General features: G+C 52.6%; 8 protein-coding genes across 8 annotated transcripts; 2 read left to right on the top strand and 6 right to left on the bottom strand.

The window, feature by feature from the left end:
• Positions 1–281: 281 nt before the first annotated feature.
• SNOG_08082 (hypothetical protein) lies at positions 282–745 on the bottom strand (the record flags this gene model as incomplete). Its single annotated transcript, XM_001798357.1, has 3 exons — positions 282–320; positions 462–470; positions 560–745. The coding sequence occupies 3 exons, from the start codon at positions 743–745 to the stop codon at positions 282–284; spliced, it is 234 nt and encodes a 77-aa protein (XP_001798409.1).
• A 1929-nt stretch (positions 746–2674) lies between these two features.
• Positions 2675–3789, top strand: SNOG_08081 (hypothetical protein; the record flags this gene model as incomplete). Its single annotated transcript, XM_001798356.1, has 2 exons — positions 2675–3052; positions 3100–3789. 2 exons carry the CDS (start codon positions 2675–2677, stop codon positions 3787–3789), a joined length of 1068 nt encoding a protein of 355 aa, XP_001798408.1.
• Positions 3790–4862: 1073 nt separating this feature from the next.
• Positions 4863–5414, bottom strand: SNOG_08080 (hypothetical protein; the record flags this gene model as incomplete). Its single annotated transcript, XM_001798355.1, has 3 exons — positions 4863–5200; positions 5253–5279; positions 5331–5414. The coding sequence occupies 3 exons, from the start codon at positions 5412–5414 to the stop codon at positions 5033–5035; spliced, it is 279 nt and encodes a 92-aa protein (XP_001798407.1). The 3' UTR covers positions 4863–5032.
• A 326-nt stretch (positions 5415–5740) lies between these two features.
• SNOG_08079 (hypothetical protein) lies at positions 5741–7394 on the bottom strand (the record flags this gene model as incomplete). The annotated part of the gene is made up of 2 exons (XM_001798354.1): positions 5741–6622; positions 6675–7394. 2 exons carry the CDS (start codon positions 7392–7394, stop codon positions 5741–5743), a joined length of 1602 nt encoding a protein of 533 aa, XP_001798406.1.
• A 271-nt stretch (positions 7395–7665) lies between these two features.
• SNOG_08078 (hypothetical protein) lies at positions 7666–9751 on the bottom strand (the record flags this gene model as incomplete). Its single annotated transcript, XM_001798353.1, has 4 exons — positions 7666–8570; positions 8624–9007; positions 9252–9561; positions 9741–9751. The coding sequence occupies 4 exons, from the start codon at positions 9749–9751 to the stop codon at positions 7851–7853; spliced, it is 1425 nt and encodes a 474-aa protein (XP_001798405.1). The 3' UTR covers positions 7666–7850.
• A 169-nt stretch (positions 9752–9920) lies between these two features.
• SNOG_08077 (hypothetical protein) lies at positions 9921–10090 on the bottom strand (the record flags this gene model as incomplete). The annotated part of the gene is made up of 2 exons (XM_001798352.1): positions 9921–9971; positions 10040–10090. The coding sequence occupies 2 exons, from the start codon at positions 10088–10090 to the stop codon at positions 9921–9923; spliced, it is 102 nt and encodes a 33-aa protein (XP_001798404.1).
• A 95-nt stretch (positions 10091–10185) lies between these two features.
• SNOG_08076 (hypothetical protein) lies at positions 10186–11625 on the bottom strand (the record flags this gene model as incomplete). The annotated part of the gene is made up of 3 exons (XM_001798351.1): positions 10186–11229; positions 11280–11420; positions 11473–11625. 3 exons carry the CDS (start codon positions 11623–11625, stop codon positions 10186–10188), a joined length of 1338 nt encoding a protein of 445 aa, XP_001798403.1.
• A 153-nt stretch (positions 11626–11778) lies between these two features.
• SNOG_08075 (hypothetical protein) lies at positions 11779–15487 on the top strand (the record flags this gene model as incomplete). The annotated part of the gene is made up of 4 exons (XM_001798350.1): positions 11779–11788; positions 12101–12385; positions 12435–15139; positions 15188–15487. The coding sequence occupies 4 exons, from the start codon at positions 11779–11781 to the stop codon at positions 15485–15487; spliced, it is 3300 nt and encodes a 1099-aa protein (XP_001798402.1).
• Between the last annotated feature and the right edge of the window lie 110 nt (positions 15488–15597).

Genomic DNA, 15597 nt, shown 5'->3' with positions numbered 1-15597 from the left:
ACTGCTCGTTTGCCTCGAAATTTTGCGCTCGATTGTTTAGTTCCTCTGACAACTTTCTAGACTACCGGGTTTTTCCACCTGGATCTGCCCACTGACTTGGGTCGTGAGGACACGCAAGCTTTTGCTCAATCTAGCTACACCGATTTCTTCCTTCTAAAAGTGTGCGGCGCGTCAATCACCGACATCTGCCTCGCCCCGCCATAATGCCACTTCCCTCCATTGCCCTCGATACATGTCTCCGCTACAAGACCGGCACCAAAACATTGCATCTGTCCCTCGCTCTAGCACCCATCACCTGGATTACAGCATCGCCCAGTATTCTACGATCTGATCAGCACATCATACATATTCAAGAGGAATACATTCCACTCACACAATCACACGTGGTCTAATACAATCATTCAAACAATTAGCCACAAACTCAACATCCACTATCTCATACTTCCAAAAACATCACTTACACGATCAAACTAGTTCATCAAGTTAGCTATCTCTCATGTAGAATCGATACATGCAAAGGACAATTTACATCAAACTCTGGCGCCGGGCTCAGACACACCCGGCAGGTGTCGATGCACTCTTGCACACTGCCGCATGCATCGGGTGGGAAATTGTTGCAGGATCGCTCGCAGTCGTTGATGTCTTGACATATAGCCAAGGGGAAAACCGGGTCGGCGGAAAGTCCGGAAGACAGTCTGGCGATGGACAGGACTGCTGAAGTGAGGGTGAGGATTGAGAATCGCATGTTGGGGAGCTGGCAGCAGAGTTCGGGATGATTGTTTACGAGGGAGGATTCGAGCTATCATAGGTACTTATACGCCTAGCTTTGGTCAGGATTTGGTCAAGCTGGCTGTTTGGCGAGCATTTCTTTATGTCTCATATCGCCGATTCGCCTCACTGTGTCGTTTGCAGTCAGTTTGGCGTACAGCCATAAGATCTTGCACGTGGGGACTCGTAGTGCAAGATTCTAGATATCAATTGCTTGGTAGTCAGCATGGTTGGGATGGAATCCTCTTGCACTAGGAAAGCGGTCAGCATTTTGGTGATGGAATCCTTCTATACTAGAAAAGCAGTCAGCATGTTTGTGACGGGGCGTTCTCGCCACCACTGACAGCGCTCGATTTGGAGTTTACTGCAGTTAATTGCTTAGGTACTTGACGTAAGTGCCCATACTCTCCGCGGAATCTCAAACGTTACGAAAGACTTCGGAGTGAGGACGACATTACGGCAAAGCCGGCGACTGGGTCCAGGAATAACCACTGAAGAGCATCTGGAGGCATATAAAGTGAAGATTGGGCCCACTCAGTCCTGGTTATTTTCGCACCCTTCCAGGCTTGTTACTCTCTCAGACGCAAAATCGCAAGTCACAATGCGTTCATCTTCCATCTATTTTGTCTTGACGACTATTTGCTCCGTTTCCTTGGCTGCACCAACTCTCGACGGCGCGAAGGCAATTGCAAAGCTTAGAGGCCTGGAGACTCAAGACGATCCATCGGCGCAGTATCTTGTCTGCTGCACTCAGCTTTGCACTCAATGTTCCAGTGTGGGCTGCGTTGTAAGCTATAGCCTATGATATTCGCTGGTGTCGAATTTCACACTGACTCAATTTGATGATCTAGGGAGCGGTCCCGACGGATTGCAATGACTCGGTTTACAATACTGTAGGTTCCCTGGATCTAGTGCGAGGTGACTTTTGGCTGATGTCCGATGGTAGTGTTGCACTCTGTGATTGGTATGAGACAGACTGGTTGAGATGGAGAAGAGCGTTTTGCACTGCAGGAGGACACGGATAATGCCTGCTTAATCTGAGCTTTGACGAACTATTAGTCTAAGCTGCAGTCAAGCGACGATCGCTCCTATGTGCTAGCGAACAATATCTCCATTATCACATCTAATGATACAACATCGCGGCACACCTCGCTATGTCACATGAACTTATGTTTGTAATATGACATCGTTAGGAACTCGCTTATCAGGGCTAATGATATAATTTTCCACTAACACATATAGCCGCCTAAAGGATCTATACTGCGTTGTCGCAAAGTGATTTATCAACCTATCATTTGTGAACCTGACGTAACGTGTTGCTTGGCCGTGGCAGATGCGGACATAGATCATCCGTAAGCAGCAGACCTGGGTATATGAGCGGCCTTATACCTCGTGCAATCGATTGCGGAATTGTTTCTTGACAAAGCTCCTATCCACATCAAAAGTAAAACGAAAAAGAAACCCCTCAAAATGTCTACTTCCAAAATGGTCCATGAGCTGACTTCGGCTACTTTGAGGCCATTTGTGGAGTCAAACAGTGTTGTACTTTTGGCTGTACTTATGTTGCCCCAGTCAGAGCAATGTCAGGCGTTCGTGCCTGTTTTCCACTCGGTCAGTGATAAAATTACCTTATATTTATCGAGCGATCATAGCCTTTAAGATGCTCTCGCTGATAAGATATGGAAGATTGCCGAGGCGTCAGCCGAGAAACCAATTGCTTTTGGCCAAATCAACGTCACAGGCAATTGGGATGCCGTGTCATCTTTTGAAATCGCAACATTTCCGCATATCATGTGTTTCCAGGGCTTCGACAGCCACAAAACGTATAAAGGAGCGTTCACGAAGACAAGGTAGGCTTTCACGCCAATGGTAGAGTTCTTATCGTTCACTAAAGCAGAGAAGCATCATGTCGTACCTGGATCGCTTTCTACAGTTTCCTGTGATTACTCCAATCGATGCTGCCAGTTTGCCTTCGTTCAAGAGCAGCTGCGATGCTGTGGTAGTCGGGTACACTGGCTTGGAAGATCCTGTTTCTACTACCCAGTTCGAGAACTTAGCCAAATCTATGCACCCCGAGCTTGTGTTCGGCGTCACTGACGATTCAGCTCTAGCGCAAGCAGAAGGTATCAAAACCCCTGCAATCGTGGTGTACAACAATGCTGCCAATGAACGAGGCGCACTACCCATTACCGGCGATATTGATGAGCTAAAAGCCAATATCCGGAAAGCAGCCTTGCCCTTGATTGTCGATTTGTACCCTGAGATTCATGAAGATCTGCTCGATGTAAGCAAACGTCCAGTTTCAACAATCCTTTCTGACTGCGCATGTAGATGGGCACACCTTTTGCATACATCTTCACCGAGCCAGACAGCGCAATTACGGAAGACTTCCATGTCGAGCTTGAGCAGCTGGTGCGTCAGCACCGTGGAAAGATACAGTTCAGCATTGCTACAGCATCGAGAGTCCCGTCCATCGTGCTGGACATGCATCTACAGGCCTCGCCCTTGCCTGCCCTTGCTATTCGCGAGCCCCTTTCGAATCTGCGCTACCCAATGCTGGCGTCGACGACCGCAAAACCTGAAGCATTCGTCACCGAGGTGACGGCCTTCACGAGAGACTACCTTGCTCTGAAGCTTCAACCCACGATCAAATCTGAACCTATCCCGCCTTCCTCACCATCTTCTCTGGTCAAGGTAGTCGGCCAGACTTATGCGTCCATTGTCAACGACTTCACACGCGATGTGTTGCTTATATTTTGCATCGAGGTTTGCGCGCCGTGCGATCGGCTATATCCGACGTTGGAAGCACTGGCAGAAATGTATCGTGCGGAGGAATCGCAGAAGAAGACCACAGTAGCAACTATCTTGCATGACAAGAATGATACTGGGCTGCGGCGCGTACGAGCGTTTCCGACGATTATGCTCTTTCCAGCAAGGGATAAGGGCCGGCCAGTGAGGTTTCTGGGGGACAGAACGGTGGAGGCGTTGAGGGACTTTATTAGTGCGAACAGGAGTTTATAGATTTATGATTTATGAAGGGTTTGAAGTATGAGGATTTTTAAATCCGATGCAGAGGACATGGACGAGGTACTGGGCTCTCGTGAATCTGTTGCAGAGTCTGATGGTTCTGTGTATGAGCCCCGTTCTGACGAGTCGGATTTAGAGAGTGGGGACTGAAAAGAGGAGTTCGAGCATTGGAAGAAGCATGGTGGAAGAGTGGAGTGAGAGCGCAGCCGCGAACCTGGACTGTGGTGAGCGCGTGCGTAGGAGGTTCCCCACAGGTGCTACCTCCTCTTTCTTCTTCCACCATCAGTCTTTGCAGCAGCAGCAATGGATGGACCTGAAGCAAGTAGAGACCGAGTGTGCAGCTCAGTAATGATAGATAATTTTGACATATGTAGCTGTGCGATATTCGTCCGGTTCGGCGCCCTCCGCACTTTCCGTCATTCGCGATACCAAAAAGGTGCAAAAAAGACGATAAATCCAAAAAGACAATCTCACCAAAAAGAATGGACGCTGTGGGAATTGAACCCACGACCTTTCACAGATGGGCACGTTGAAACATGCGAAGCGAACTGAACCGATGTTAGAAAGTGACCAAGAGAGTCGCAAAGCGGTTCAACATACAATCATACCCCTAGACTGGGAATCGTTAGAATGCCGATTGGGCTAAGCTTGGATTGGAAAGTATCTTACCCAAGCGCCCGTTATTGGTTGTTGTGGCAAAACATCAAATTATCTTATATATAGAAGTATATATATGAGGTGGGAAGAAGAGGGGCGAGAAGCGCGTTGATAGCGATTGTTGATGGGAAGGTGCGGGGCACTTTTGAAGGATGATGTTATCGTGGTGGGGTAGGTGCGCGTTGTGACGGAGCGCGATGGCCTCTACCTGGAAGACGAACAACACAGCCTGTTTACTGCGATGCGCAGAGAATAGGGTAGAGCTATGCAATCCTACATGTGCATATGTATCGCTCGTTGATACTTGGTTAGAAAGCTTCCATGAAACATCAATCATCACTTCGCAGGCGGGACATCACCTCTCAGCACATCACAATCACACTGAACGACGACCAACTACTCATGACCATATTCATACTCATTTCATTTCATTGCAGACTGGTATAATATGTCTGCTTCCCTTCCCCTGTCATCTACATGCCCTCAGCCATGCTTCAGTCACGTTTGACCCGTTCTTGCCTCTATTTCTTGCTCGTAGTCTCCTCCGCATGCTTAGCCAGCGGGTGGGTAGGGTTGCTGCTCAGTCCGCTCTTTGTGTCATCGCTCGACTTCTCCGCGCCCTTGGCAGGTGCGCCGCCCTGGTCGTTGACATTGCCCGTGGTCTGGCCAGCTTGGGCGTCGGACTGCCTCTCGGGCTCGGGGGACTGGCGGCCGGCGTTGGGAGCAGACATGATGTGTATGTGAAGGTCTGCGTGGATTAGAAACGTGTTGGAAGGAGGGGGAGATGTGGTGGGGTGTACGGTTTGGTTTGGTTGTAAGAGGTAGGTCTGTGTAACAGTGTTAGCTATCTGGCATACGGCGTCATCTGCGTAACGTACCTTTGAGTTGGGGAACTTGGTTGCTTGTAGAGTTGATTGATGTAATTGTTCAGAAGATGCAGTCCCTGCTGCGTCTTTTGACATTGCAAATGCTCGCCCCACGACTGACGTCACAAGCTCGGATCAGGCAGTTATGCACAACATCGACGTCAACGCGTTTGCGCGATTTGTGGGTTCTGCTCATATTGCTTGCATGCTTATTGATGCGAGACAAGGTATATTTTCCGGTGGCTGTAGGTCTGATGTCGGGCGGGAGGCTGGGTTCGGGCTCCAACTGAGGTTTACATCACTTCGGTCGCAACCGATAGGCACATGTCAGAGACATTTCTGCTTTACGCTATCAGCAGCAAGCTTTATGCATTCGTAGGTATCGATATTGTTCATTTCATATCATCGAGATCCGCGGAAGATCAACTCCTCTTTCCCATCTCCACGTCTCCGTCGGCCCCTTCACCATCGTCGTCCCACTCACTGCCTTTCAACCTCCTCCCTATCCACAGACCTGCAGCGGTCGCCGCACTAGCAACAAGGAACCACCCTTCGAACCAACGTTCCGTAAATGCTGGTTCTAACGGCGCGCCCAATGCATCACCAATCTTGCTCTTCATCTCAGGCGGAAGGTTACTCCTGAGCAGCAGCGCAGAGCTGATGACATACGTTGCCGCAATTTGTGAGATAATGAGAGCGAAGTTGGTCTTGGTGTGTTGCAACACGCCAGGCACAACGCGCGCAAACAAGAAGAAGGTTTGCAGGACGCTGTTGAACGACAAAAGCAGCATGACCCCGGAGAGCAAGAAAGAAATTGTGCGGCTCCATGCTACTCTGTCGATTGTGGGATCCCAATGTTTTGCAAGTAGTGCAAGGAAGTTGTTGATAGGGTCGCTGTTGGAAAAGCTCGTGTTGGGCGAAGAAAAGCGACGGAGAGTGGTGACTGTAGTAGCTGAGATGCGGTATGCGCAGTATATCGCAAAGACAAACGAGAACATGTTCACGATGCGCCCAAAGGCTGTGTGCGAGCGGAGCTGGCTCTGTCGCCGGTTTTGCAACACGGACATGGAGTTCTGTAGCGTCTGTCGCATCGTCTCGAGACCTTGGATCTCGAGCTGTAATGTGTTGCGCTCTTGTGTATCGGGGTTCCCACGGATGGAGCCTACAACACGGCTCATAAAGCCTGCCTGGGGATTGTCGCAGAGCTTGCGCTCCACAGCTCGAAGTCGACTTTCCTTGGTGAGAAGCATGTCATTCGTAGCCTGAATTCCGGCCTGTTTGCGAGCAATGTCCGACTCCGTCACCTATCTCTGTTAGCATACGCCAAGTTCATGGTCAAGGCATATCACAACGTACTGGACGGTACTTGACACCGAAAGTCTGCCAAAGCGAGGAAATAGCTGCAAAGCCTGCGAGAGATGCCATCAAGCTGATGCCAATGATGCCGATTCTTTCAAGACAGCCTTCACTGAACGTATGTTCATGCAGATATGACTCCTCTTGCAGATACGAGCCCAGGAGTCCTCTCCCGAGATACCAGAACGCTCCTAGCCATGTTGCAAGTCCACAAAACTCCAGCACCCAAGCTAGCCGCCGCTGGCCCCTCTGGCCTCCATTCGCATTCAGACCGGTCTTCGATACAACCGAGTGTATCTCGAAAGCAGGCGTTACTACGATGAGGAGGAATAGTAGCGATGGGAGCGTCAGTTTCAAGGCTAGTGTGCGCGTGGCGGGGTTTACGGTGTTGGCAATTTCGCAGAGGATGAGCTCGGCGAGCACTGCAGACAGCGCGATGTTCGTGGAGAAGATGATGCTTGCTAGTGATCTTGCGCTTGGCCGTAGGTTCTTGATGAGGGATGACCTCGCGCGCGCCGCGACACCCGGGAGATGCGCACCATCATGCGCCTTCCGATCGTGACCGGAAAGTATGGGAAACAGCTTTTGCGATACTGCGACGGCGACAAAGAGAAAGGTGAGCAGGAAAGGGAGCGATGATGCGATGGTGGCCATGGGGCTCTTGTGGCGCGCATATTCGGGGACGCACTCATCGCAATCGTCTTGGAGAGGCGGTAGCATAGGGCTGGCTGTCGCGTGGTGACAGAAATGAAGAGGCAATCTGTCGCTATCTTTTCTTCTTGTACACAGGGAACGGTGTTACATCCATCGGACAGAGACAACGTCGGCGCATTGGAGATGTGTGGCACAGATGAAGTAGGTTACAACGGTAGCAAGGGAGGCATGCCTCAGGTAGAAGCCGTTTCGGCGCAGTTGTCACAACGTCATCTGCCGATCAGGGACCGGGGCAGCGGGGCTAGTCTTCAGTTCAACTCCGGAGAACGGACTGTTTCGTGTGCATGCTATTTCAGTGCTATCACGCACTAAGCACTGCTACTTGAGATTGCTATCTGCTGTATGATGGGTATCCTATCAAAGATTGAAGCAGCTCCTCTCCATCGCCGAATTCTAACATTCTCGGCTGAGTCAGCTCTGCGCATTCACACGAGTTTGAACATCTGTCGGCTTTTAGTATTTTCAAGTGCCATCAGATTCCTTGTGCACCCTGCTGGGATCATCTGGATCCGTCACCGTGATTGTCGGTCCAGAGCCGATGTTTGTTGCGGTGTCCAGTGGATTAGCATCCGATTTGGTCATGGGACTAATCCCATCAATGTCAAGGCCGCCACGTCCTTGAGCAATTTCACTTGCTCTTGAACCAGGTGGCGCAGTCCTCACACCTCGATCCTCGTCGTCGTCGTCGTCGTCGTCCCCACTACTTGGATCATCGCTAAAGTCCGGGCTATCCAGGTTCTGAAGGTGCGGACTCTTCATCATAACGCCCGGACTGCGTGGGTCGTCGAGCAAGGTACTAGCGTTTGTCTCCTGCTCGTCGTCGCTGTCTTGCGCATGCGCCACCTGCGCCAGAGGATGCGAGGTATCAGTCGCCGTTTTGTTGGTAGCTGCTGCCAGTGCCAGTGCTTCTTCATCGTTGGCGAAGAAGCTGTTGCGCGGGCTATTGACGTCGATAAGACTCTCACTCTTCGCGAGGATGTCTCTGTAACCTTGTCGGTCCGGATCATTCGCACGCTTGCTCCTCGCCTTGTCGCGCTTCGAAGTAGGGCGGACGACAATGACAGGTACCGGGGAATGCTGTAAACAATACTTGGACACGCTGCCAGGTAGCAAGCCCTGGAAACCACCCAAGCTCTTTCCTCTTGTTCCTACCACAAGAATGGCCGGCTCATAGAGGTTGATCTGCCCATTCTTAGCATTGAATAGATGTACCCTGGCCGATGGAATGAACTTACCATGTCATCAATGACCTTGTTAACCTTGCCAATAGAGAATTCCAAAATCAGATTGATGGCCTTGTTGTCGTGATTCCGGGCTTGGATATCTCTCATGGTGGATTCGGCTTCTGTGCGGTAACGCCCCGTCTCCACACTGCGGTCACCCGCAATCGCGTCTTCCTTCTCCACTACCCGTAGACATACAATTTCGTCTCCATCGTCGACAAGTTCGTTGATCAGCCATTGCAGCGCAAAGACCGAGTACTCGTTTTCGTCGAAGCCACACAAGAACGTCCGGGACCGCTTGGTGTATTCGTAGTCTTTGTGCTTCGCTATGAGTGTGAATGAGCTCTCTTCAATGAAATCAGCCGGTTTGTCGAAAGTGTCGAATGACACACGAGGCTGAAAGACACTACGAATTACAGTCAGCTACTGATCCGTAATGTGAGGGCAACATTGAGGAACATGAGAAGGCGGCCAGGCCTGTTGCTCGCTACTAGAGCCACCCGCAGCCTGTGAGGCATACTTCGCCATGCTTTGCCTCCATGCGCAAGATCGGGAAGCCGATATGCGCCGGAAGTGATGGGGAGAGGTTCATGTATAACCGGCAATCTCGGAGGTATAGCTACAGACAACCAATACTTACGGGGGAGGTGGTGGTGACGACAGACGCCGGCGTTGACGCGGCTTCGGGCTGCCTCTGGGCAACGAGGAATTCCTGTGCGCCAGGAACTGTATAGACGGCCGACGTGGTTCGTCCATGCCAGGACTTCTGCTGACTGGCAGCTGCAGAGGGCTCACTGCGTAGCCCACCGATGTCTTGTGGGGAGCAGGTGATGCATTTCGTGCTTGCGTCGACGTGGGGGATGCGCTCATTGCGGTATCGTGAGAATTCTAGAGGCACGGAGGCTTCGGGTAAGCCCAATCGCACGTCCTTTGAGTGTGTGAGAGCTCCGCTGTTAGGATTCTTGCTGGTAACGTGGGCTCGTGCAGGACGAATGATGCAGTGCGCGCGTGGGCTGCTTGGCGCGGGGTACACCACGATTGCAAGCCCCGGAGAATTGGTTTGAAGAATGAAAGTAGAGATCGTAGTCTGGTGGGCTCAGCGAGATGTTATTGCAGTGGATGAGCACACTGTCTCAGCATAAAGCCCGCAGGCTTGGCTGCTGCGAAGTCGCGCCTGCCCCAGACGTGATGTTCAAATGCGCCCGCCCAACGTCACCTGCGCAGACCCTTGCACCCGATGGGCGGGCCTGACACGTGAAATTCGCTTTAGCGGACCAGAAAGGACAGGCTTCTGGGGCACTACAGGTTCTCAACTACGACGGAAGGCGGCCAGATTGACAGCCTGTCCACTAGTCCGAAGCTATACAAAGTATCATTAGGGTTTCGAGGTTGACGGAAAGGCCCCGTATATAGCTTCAGGCTACCTACGGGATTCTCCCGTGTACTTTCCGTCTTGTCTGGCAGCTCGTAGTAAATCATTGTTCTGTGATTTGCCCTTGCGAGCTACGTGAGAAGAACCAATTCATTATCGTGTCCAGGTCATATCTATATATCTACGGATGGGAGACTGGTGCTCAAGCCAAAGACTTGACGTCAGCCTGCGAGAGCTTGCCAGCACCAATGAGACGCTGAGCCTCGTCTTGGAAGATCTGCTTGATCTTGCCAGCGTCCTTTTCGTTGTTGAGCTTGGCGGTCAGGTCAGCGAGCTCTTCGTGGTCGATCTTTGCAATAATGAGATCAGTGTCGTTGAGAGCACTGTCAATCTGGGCTGCGGGAGCGTCGCCACCAGCATGGAAGTAGTTGGCGTCCTTGACAGCCCCACGGACCACACGCTTGTTCTTCTTCGCGGCGTTCTTTGCGGCCTCCTTCGCCTTCTTGCCTTCAGCCTTTTGGGCCTTCTCTGCCGCGTCCTTCTCAGCCTGGAGCTTGGCTTCCTCCTCCTTCTTTTTAGCAGCCTCCTCAGCAAGACGCTTCTCCTCAGCCTCCTTCTCCAACTTCTTCTTGTTCTTGGAGGCGTTTGCCTGCTGGCGGAAAAGCTTGATGCGCTCGTCGAGGGCTAGGGCGTCGTCTACAAGCTTCCTGAGGCGGGCAGTGTCTTCGGTCTTCTTCTTGCGACGGGCAGCCTGGTTCTTGCGCTCAACGTGACGCTTCTGGTCGCGGTTCTCGTTGTCATCCGGAACGTCCTCGTCCAAGTATTCGAATGTTCGCCAGCTGTCAAAGTTGTACCAGAAGTTGTAAAATTCCTCGACTTCCTCTTTGGAGCTCTTGGCGTTACCGAGCTTGGGTACGGGCTGGTTGTTGGAGAAGCGGCCCTCTGCCTCGAAGACCTTGCCCCACATCTTGTAGAAGTTTCCTTTCTGCGTCTCCTTCTTCGAGGGAGGCTCGACATCGGCGGCCTCGTCGACGGAGTCGAATTGCCTTCGTCGCACAGGGTCGGACAGAACCTCGGTGGCTTTCTGGATGCACTTGAAGAACTGGTCGCCCTCGTCGCTACCAGCAGCAGCCTTCTTGTCGGGGTGATGCTTGAGCACCTTCCTGCGGTGGGCGCGCTTGATCTGGTCTTCGGTGGCACGCCATCGCAGGCGGGTTATGCCAAGAACAGCGTAATGGTCTTGGGACTAGATACAGGTCAATACGCAATGTTCAGGTCAGGTGTAGGTAATCTTACCTTCCAGTCCTTGGCCTCGCGCTGCAGCATAACGGGGTCCTCGGGCTCGTCAATGTCATCCGGGTCCTCATCTTCGACTTTCTTGACGTTGGCCTGTGCCTGGATGCGCTCATCCTCGGAGAAAGTGCGCTTGTGGCGCTTCTACACACGCACTGTTAGTAAAAGCCGTTGAATCTATCAGCATAGCACGTACTCTGCGGGCATAAGCCAGGAAGTGCGGGCCAACAGGCTCGATGTTGCGGTCGGTCGCAGCGCTGAGCTGGCCGACAGACTTGAAGTCCTTCTCGCCAGCCCAGCCTTCCGGCAGGACTGGCAGCGGTAGGCTGATCTCCACGGTAGACGCCATTGTGTCGTGCAGTGGTGGTGGGGAGGGACAAGGCGATGCAGATAATTTTTGGCGGCAGGCCATGGCCCCAGCCTAGCGTTTTGCCGAAGTCAAGCATCCCTGCCGCGTTAGGGCCCGCCCCAGGATCGTCTCAGAATAGCGTGGAGCTGGCCCATGGTTACAGGTGTGCATTGCGAACATGTCCATGTAATTCTTGTCATTTTTCACGTCTTCAGTTCTTCGTCCTTCCTAGCAAAGTTGGTCCAACTCCATCATGTTTCAAGGCTTCCAGGTATATATGCTGCAATCACGTCCCTGATGCAAGCTGACTTGAACACCTAGCGCATTCGAGGTGCCATTGATGCTCGGATAGCAGAGGAGCAGGCAAAGCAACGGACCAGCCCACAGTCGTCGACCCCCCCGCGATCGAGCTCTACGGCGCGGCGTTCAAGTTCACGCAATCTCTCGCCCTCGAAACGATCCGCACGATCCAAAGATGGCGACAGCAGCAAGGCTGCGCCGACCGGCAAGGGCCCCGATCCCTCAGAGTTCGACCCGGAGTTTGTCATAGGAGAGGAAGATGATCAGCCGAGCCGGGCAGCGACTCCGCGACCAAAGGAGAAAGCGCTGCCCACGGAAGGCGCGGCGGAGAATGCCAGTGAGAAGAAGGACGACGACAAGGAGGCTGAGGCCGACGAGAAGCCAGACAAGGCGCCCGAGATACCGCCAGAAGTCCAACTTCGCTTGCGCAAGCTGGACAAGCTAGAACCCAAGTATTCTGGCAAGTGCACCCGGCCCCGAGTGGTAGGCAACACTAACATCCTGCTCAGAACTGCTCCGGTCGTACCGCATCGCACACGCCCGCATCGGCGCAATTGAGGCCTTCGAAGCTTCATTGCGCGAGCACACACCTCTGACCTCCATCAGCGATACCGCCGCCTTCGTCGAATACCTCGGCCAGCTCAACGTCAAAAGTGACATGCTCATGGAGGAACTCAAGCGTGTCTCCAAGGAGCGCGACGACATCAACAAGAAGCTTGAGGATGCGGAAAAGCGCGCGAAAGAGTCCGCAGAGGAGGTCGAGGCGCTGAAGTCCAAGGCGGCAGTAACCGAAAATGAGAAAGATGACACGACTACAACATCCGAGTCAATCGCGCCTTCCTCCACATCCAAGCAGACTGACGCCACAGAGGATGAGGAGTTCTTCTCGTACGACAGCGAGCTCCCCCGCCTCCAATCGCAACTGCAAGAGAGTGAGGAGAAGGTCGGCAAGCTAGAGGAGGAGAACAAATCACTCAAGAGCGAGTTGTCTACAGCCCAGGAGTCGGCGGAATCTTTCATGAAGAACCTCGAAACTACCTCTAATGACCTCAACACATTCAGGGACACACACCAACGCCTGCAAAAGGATGCTGACGAGCGCGAGAAAGAGCTCAATGAAAGCATTGCGGACCTGAAGACGCGACTGGATAGCGCGGAGAACGACCTGGCCAAACACAAAGACGAACGCATCCAAGACCAAGGGACCATCACCGAATTGCAAAATAAGCTCGAATCTGCCACAAAAGAGCTGCAGGAGCTACATGCCAGCAAGGGTGAAGAGCTTGTCCAAGAAGATCAGGTTCAGGAACTCCGTAGCCAGGTTGAGACGGCCGAGGCAGATTTGTCTAAGCTGCGCGACGCCCATGCAAAGGCCGAGAAGCGGGGCGATACCCTGAACGGGCTTCTCAGCAATGTACGAAGTCAGCTAAAAGAGACGGAAGCGAAGCGCGACGAGGCTCTGGCTAGCCTTGAACAAGCAAAGAAGGCTCTGGACGCAAAACCGAAGGAGGAGAGCAAGCCAGCCCCGTCTCCTCAGCCGCCGACACCCCAGATTCAACCCGTTGAGTCTGCCTCTTCCAAGAGGAAGAACAAAAAGAAGAAGAAGGGCGGACAAGCAGCGAATGCCATTCCCTCTGCGCCTCCAAGTGAGGCTGGTGATGCGAACGGGATGCTCAGCCCAAGGGATGCCGATTTCTCGTCCACTCAGCTTGAAGATGCACAGAAGACTGTTACCGAGCTCAAGGCAGACCTCGAAGAGAAGGTTGCGGCGATTGCGAAATTGGAGAGCGAAGTCGCCGAAAAGGCCTCATCATTAGATTCGCTCAAGAAGAAGATGAAAGACCAAGACGACCTTCAAGAGGAAATTGAGACTTTGAGACAGGACCTGCTTGACTTTGGCTCGGAGCACACAGACGCCAAGGATAAGGTGAAGCAGTTGCAGGCAGAAAAGGCCGCCCTTCAAGAAAGCTTATCGAAACTCGAGAAAGAGATTGCTGAGTTGAAAACCGGCAAGGCATCACAGGAGACATCCGAGGAAGAGAAGAAGGCATTGACGACTGAGTTTGAGCAGCTCAAGGCCAAGGCAGACTCTATGCAGACTGATCTGTCGCTTGCAGAGCAGCTCGCAGCGTCGCGTTTCAAAGATCTTACAGACATGCGGGAGGTCTTGCAGAAAGCTCAACCAGAATTGAGCTCTTTGCGCAAGGAGGTAGCAGAGCTGCGCAGCACCAAAGACGAGCTTGGGACAAAATCTGCTGATTTGAGGCGATTGGAGGGCCGCGAGAAGGATCTCAAATCTGAGATTGCCTCGTACCGCTCTCAGGTCACCGGCAAAGAAGCTGACATCAAGACACTCAACGAGAAGATAAAGCAAGAAACAACGCAGAGGCTTGCGCTCGAAGAAACTAATAGGAAAATCCAGCGAGACTTGCAGAACTCCGAGGTCGAGCGGAAAGATGTTGTGGAAGCCCGAGACAAGCTTACTAAGGATCTGGCCAAGGCGCAAGATGAACTGAAGAGTTCTCGCAAAACTCTGCGTGACCTGGAGGAAGAAGTGGCTAAACTCACTCGTGAGGCTGGCAGTCTACGGGACGATCTTCAGCTCAAGTCTGCTCAATATGCGAGCGCGCAGGATCTCATGAACAGCATGCAGGACCAGACACAGGAGATGGGCACTCAGGTGAAGGAGATTCGCGCTAAGAGTGAGAGTCTAGAGGAAGAGCTTGCGGATGCTCATCGTCTGCTTGGTGAACGGGGCCGTGAAGCAGAGACGATGCGACGACTACTGGCTGATGCTCAAGGAAGGGCTGATGCCCGTGTGCGCGAGATGCAAGAGCGACTTGACATAGCGATTGAAGAACGAGAAAGGGCAGAGGAACAAGCTAGCACTTTCAGCAAACGCCGTGCCAGAGAGCTTGAAGAGCTCAAGCAGAAGGTTCGCGACGCTGAGCGTGCCATGACCCGTGCAGTCGAAGACAAAGATGACCTTGCGGTGGCTGAAAAGGAGCTACGCAGACAAAAGGAGGACATGGAGAAGCGGGCTGCGCAGGCTAGTGAAGAAGCCTCTGATGTCAGGCTTGCTATGAGCCAGCTCCGGGATGCTTTGGATGAGAGCGAGAAGCAGGCGCGTGATCTTGAGAAGGAAAAGGGCGATCTACGACGCGCATTCGATGAGACTCAAAGCCGGCTGGAGAAGCTGCAGAAGTCGAGCAAGGTGCGTTTCTTTCCTTCGTTGTTCAATGTAGGATACTAATTTGGACAGACTATGTCGGAAGAGCTTCGATCAATCAAGGCGCGAGGTCCAGACTCGACTGCCCAATCTTCCAGGACCTCAGTCGAGTCGACACGATCACGTCTGGCATCTCCCACACCCAGGCCTGGCACAGCTTCATCGCAGACAGCGGACGGCGTCGACTACGTGTACCTGAAGAACGTCTTATTGCAATTCCTTGAGCAACGAGACAAGAAGTACCAGCAGCAACTGATCCCCGTGCTGGGTATGCTGCTGCATTTTGACAAGAAGGATGAGCAAAAGTGGATGGCTGCAGTTTCGGCCAAATGAGTGAGGCTCCGCCAGCTGTACGGAGACGGATCGGGATGACTTGCATCTCTGTGGTACCAGCGGATTGGGCTTGGTTACTGGGTGCGACCCTTGTTTTTGCATAGCGACTG

Source organism: Parastagonospora nodorum (assembly GCF_000146915.1).
Source record: "Parastagonospora nodorum SN15 chromosome Unknown scaffold_12, whole genome shotgun sequence".
Taxonomy (NCBI): Eukaryota; Fungi; Ascomycota; class Dothideomycetes; order Pleosporales; family Phaeosphaeriaceae; genus Parastagonospora; species Parastagonospora nodorum.
Note: the sequence above shows the minus strand (reverse complement) of the source record. Positions and strands in the feature narration are given on the sequence as shown.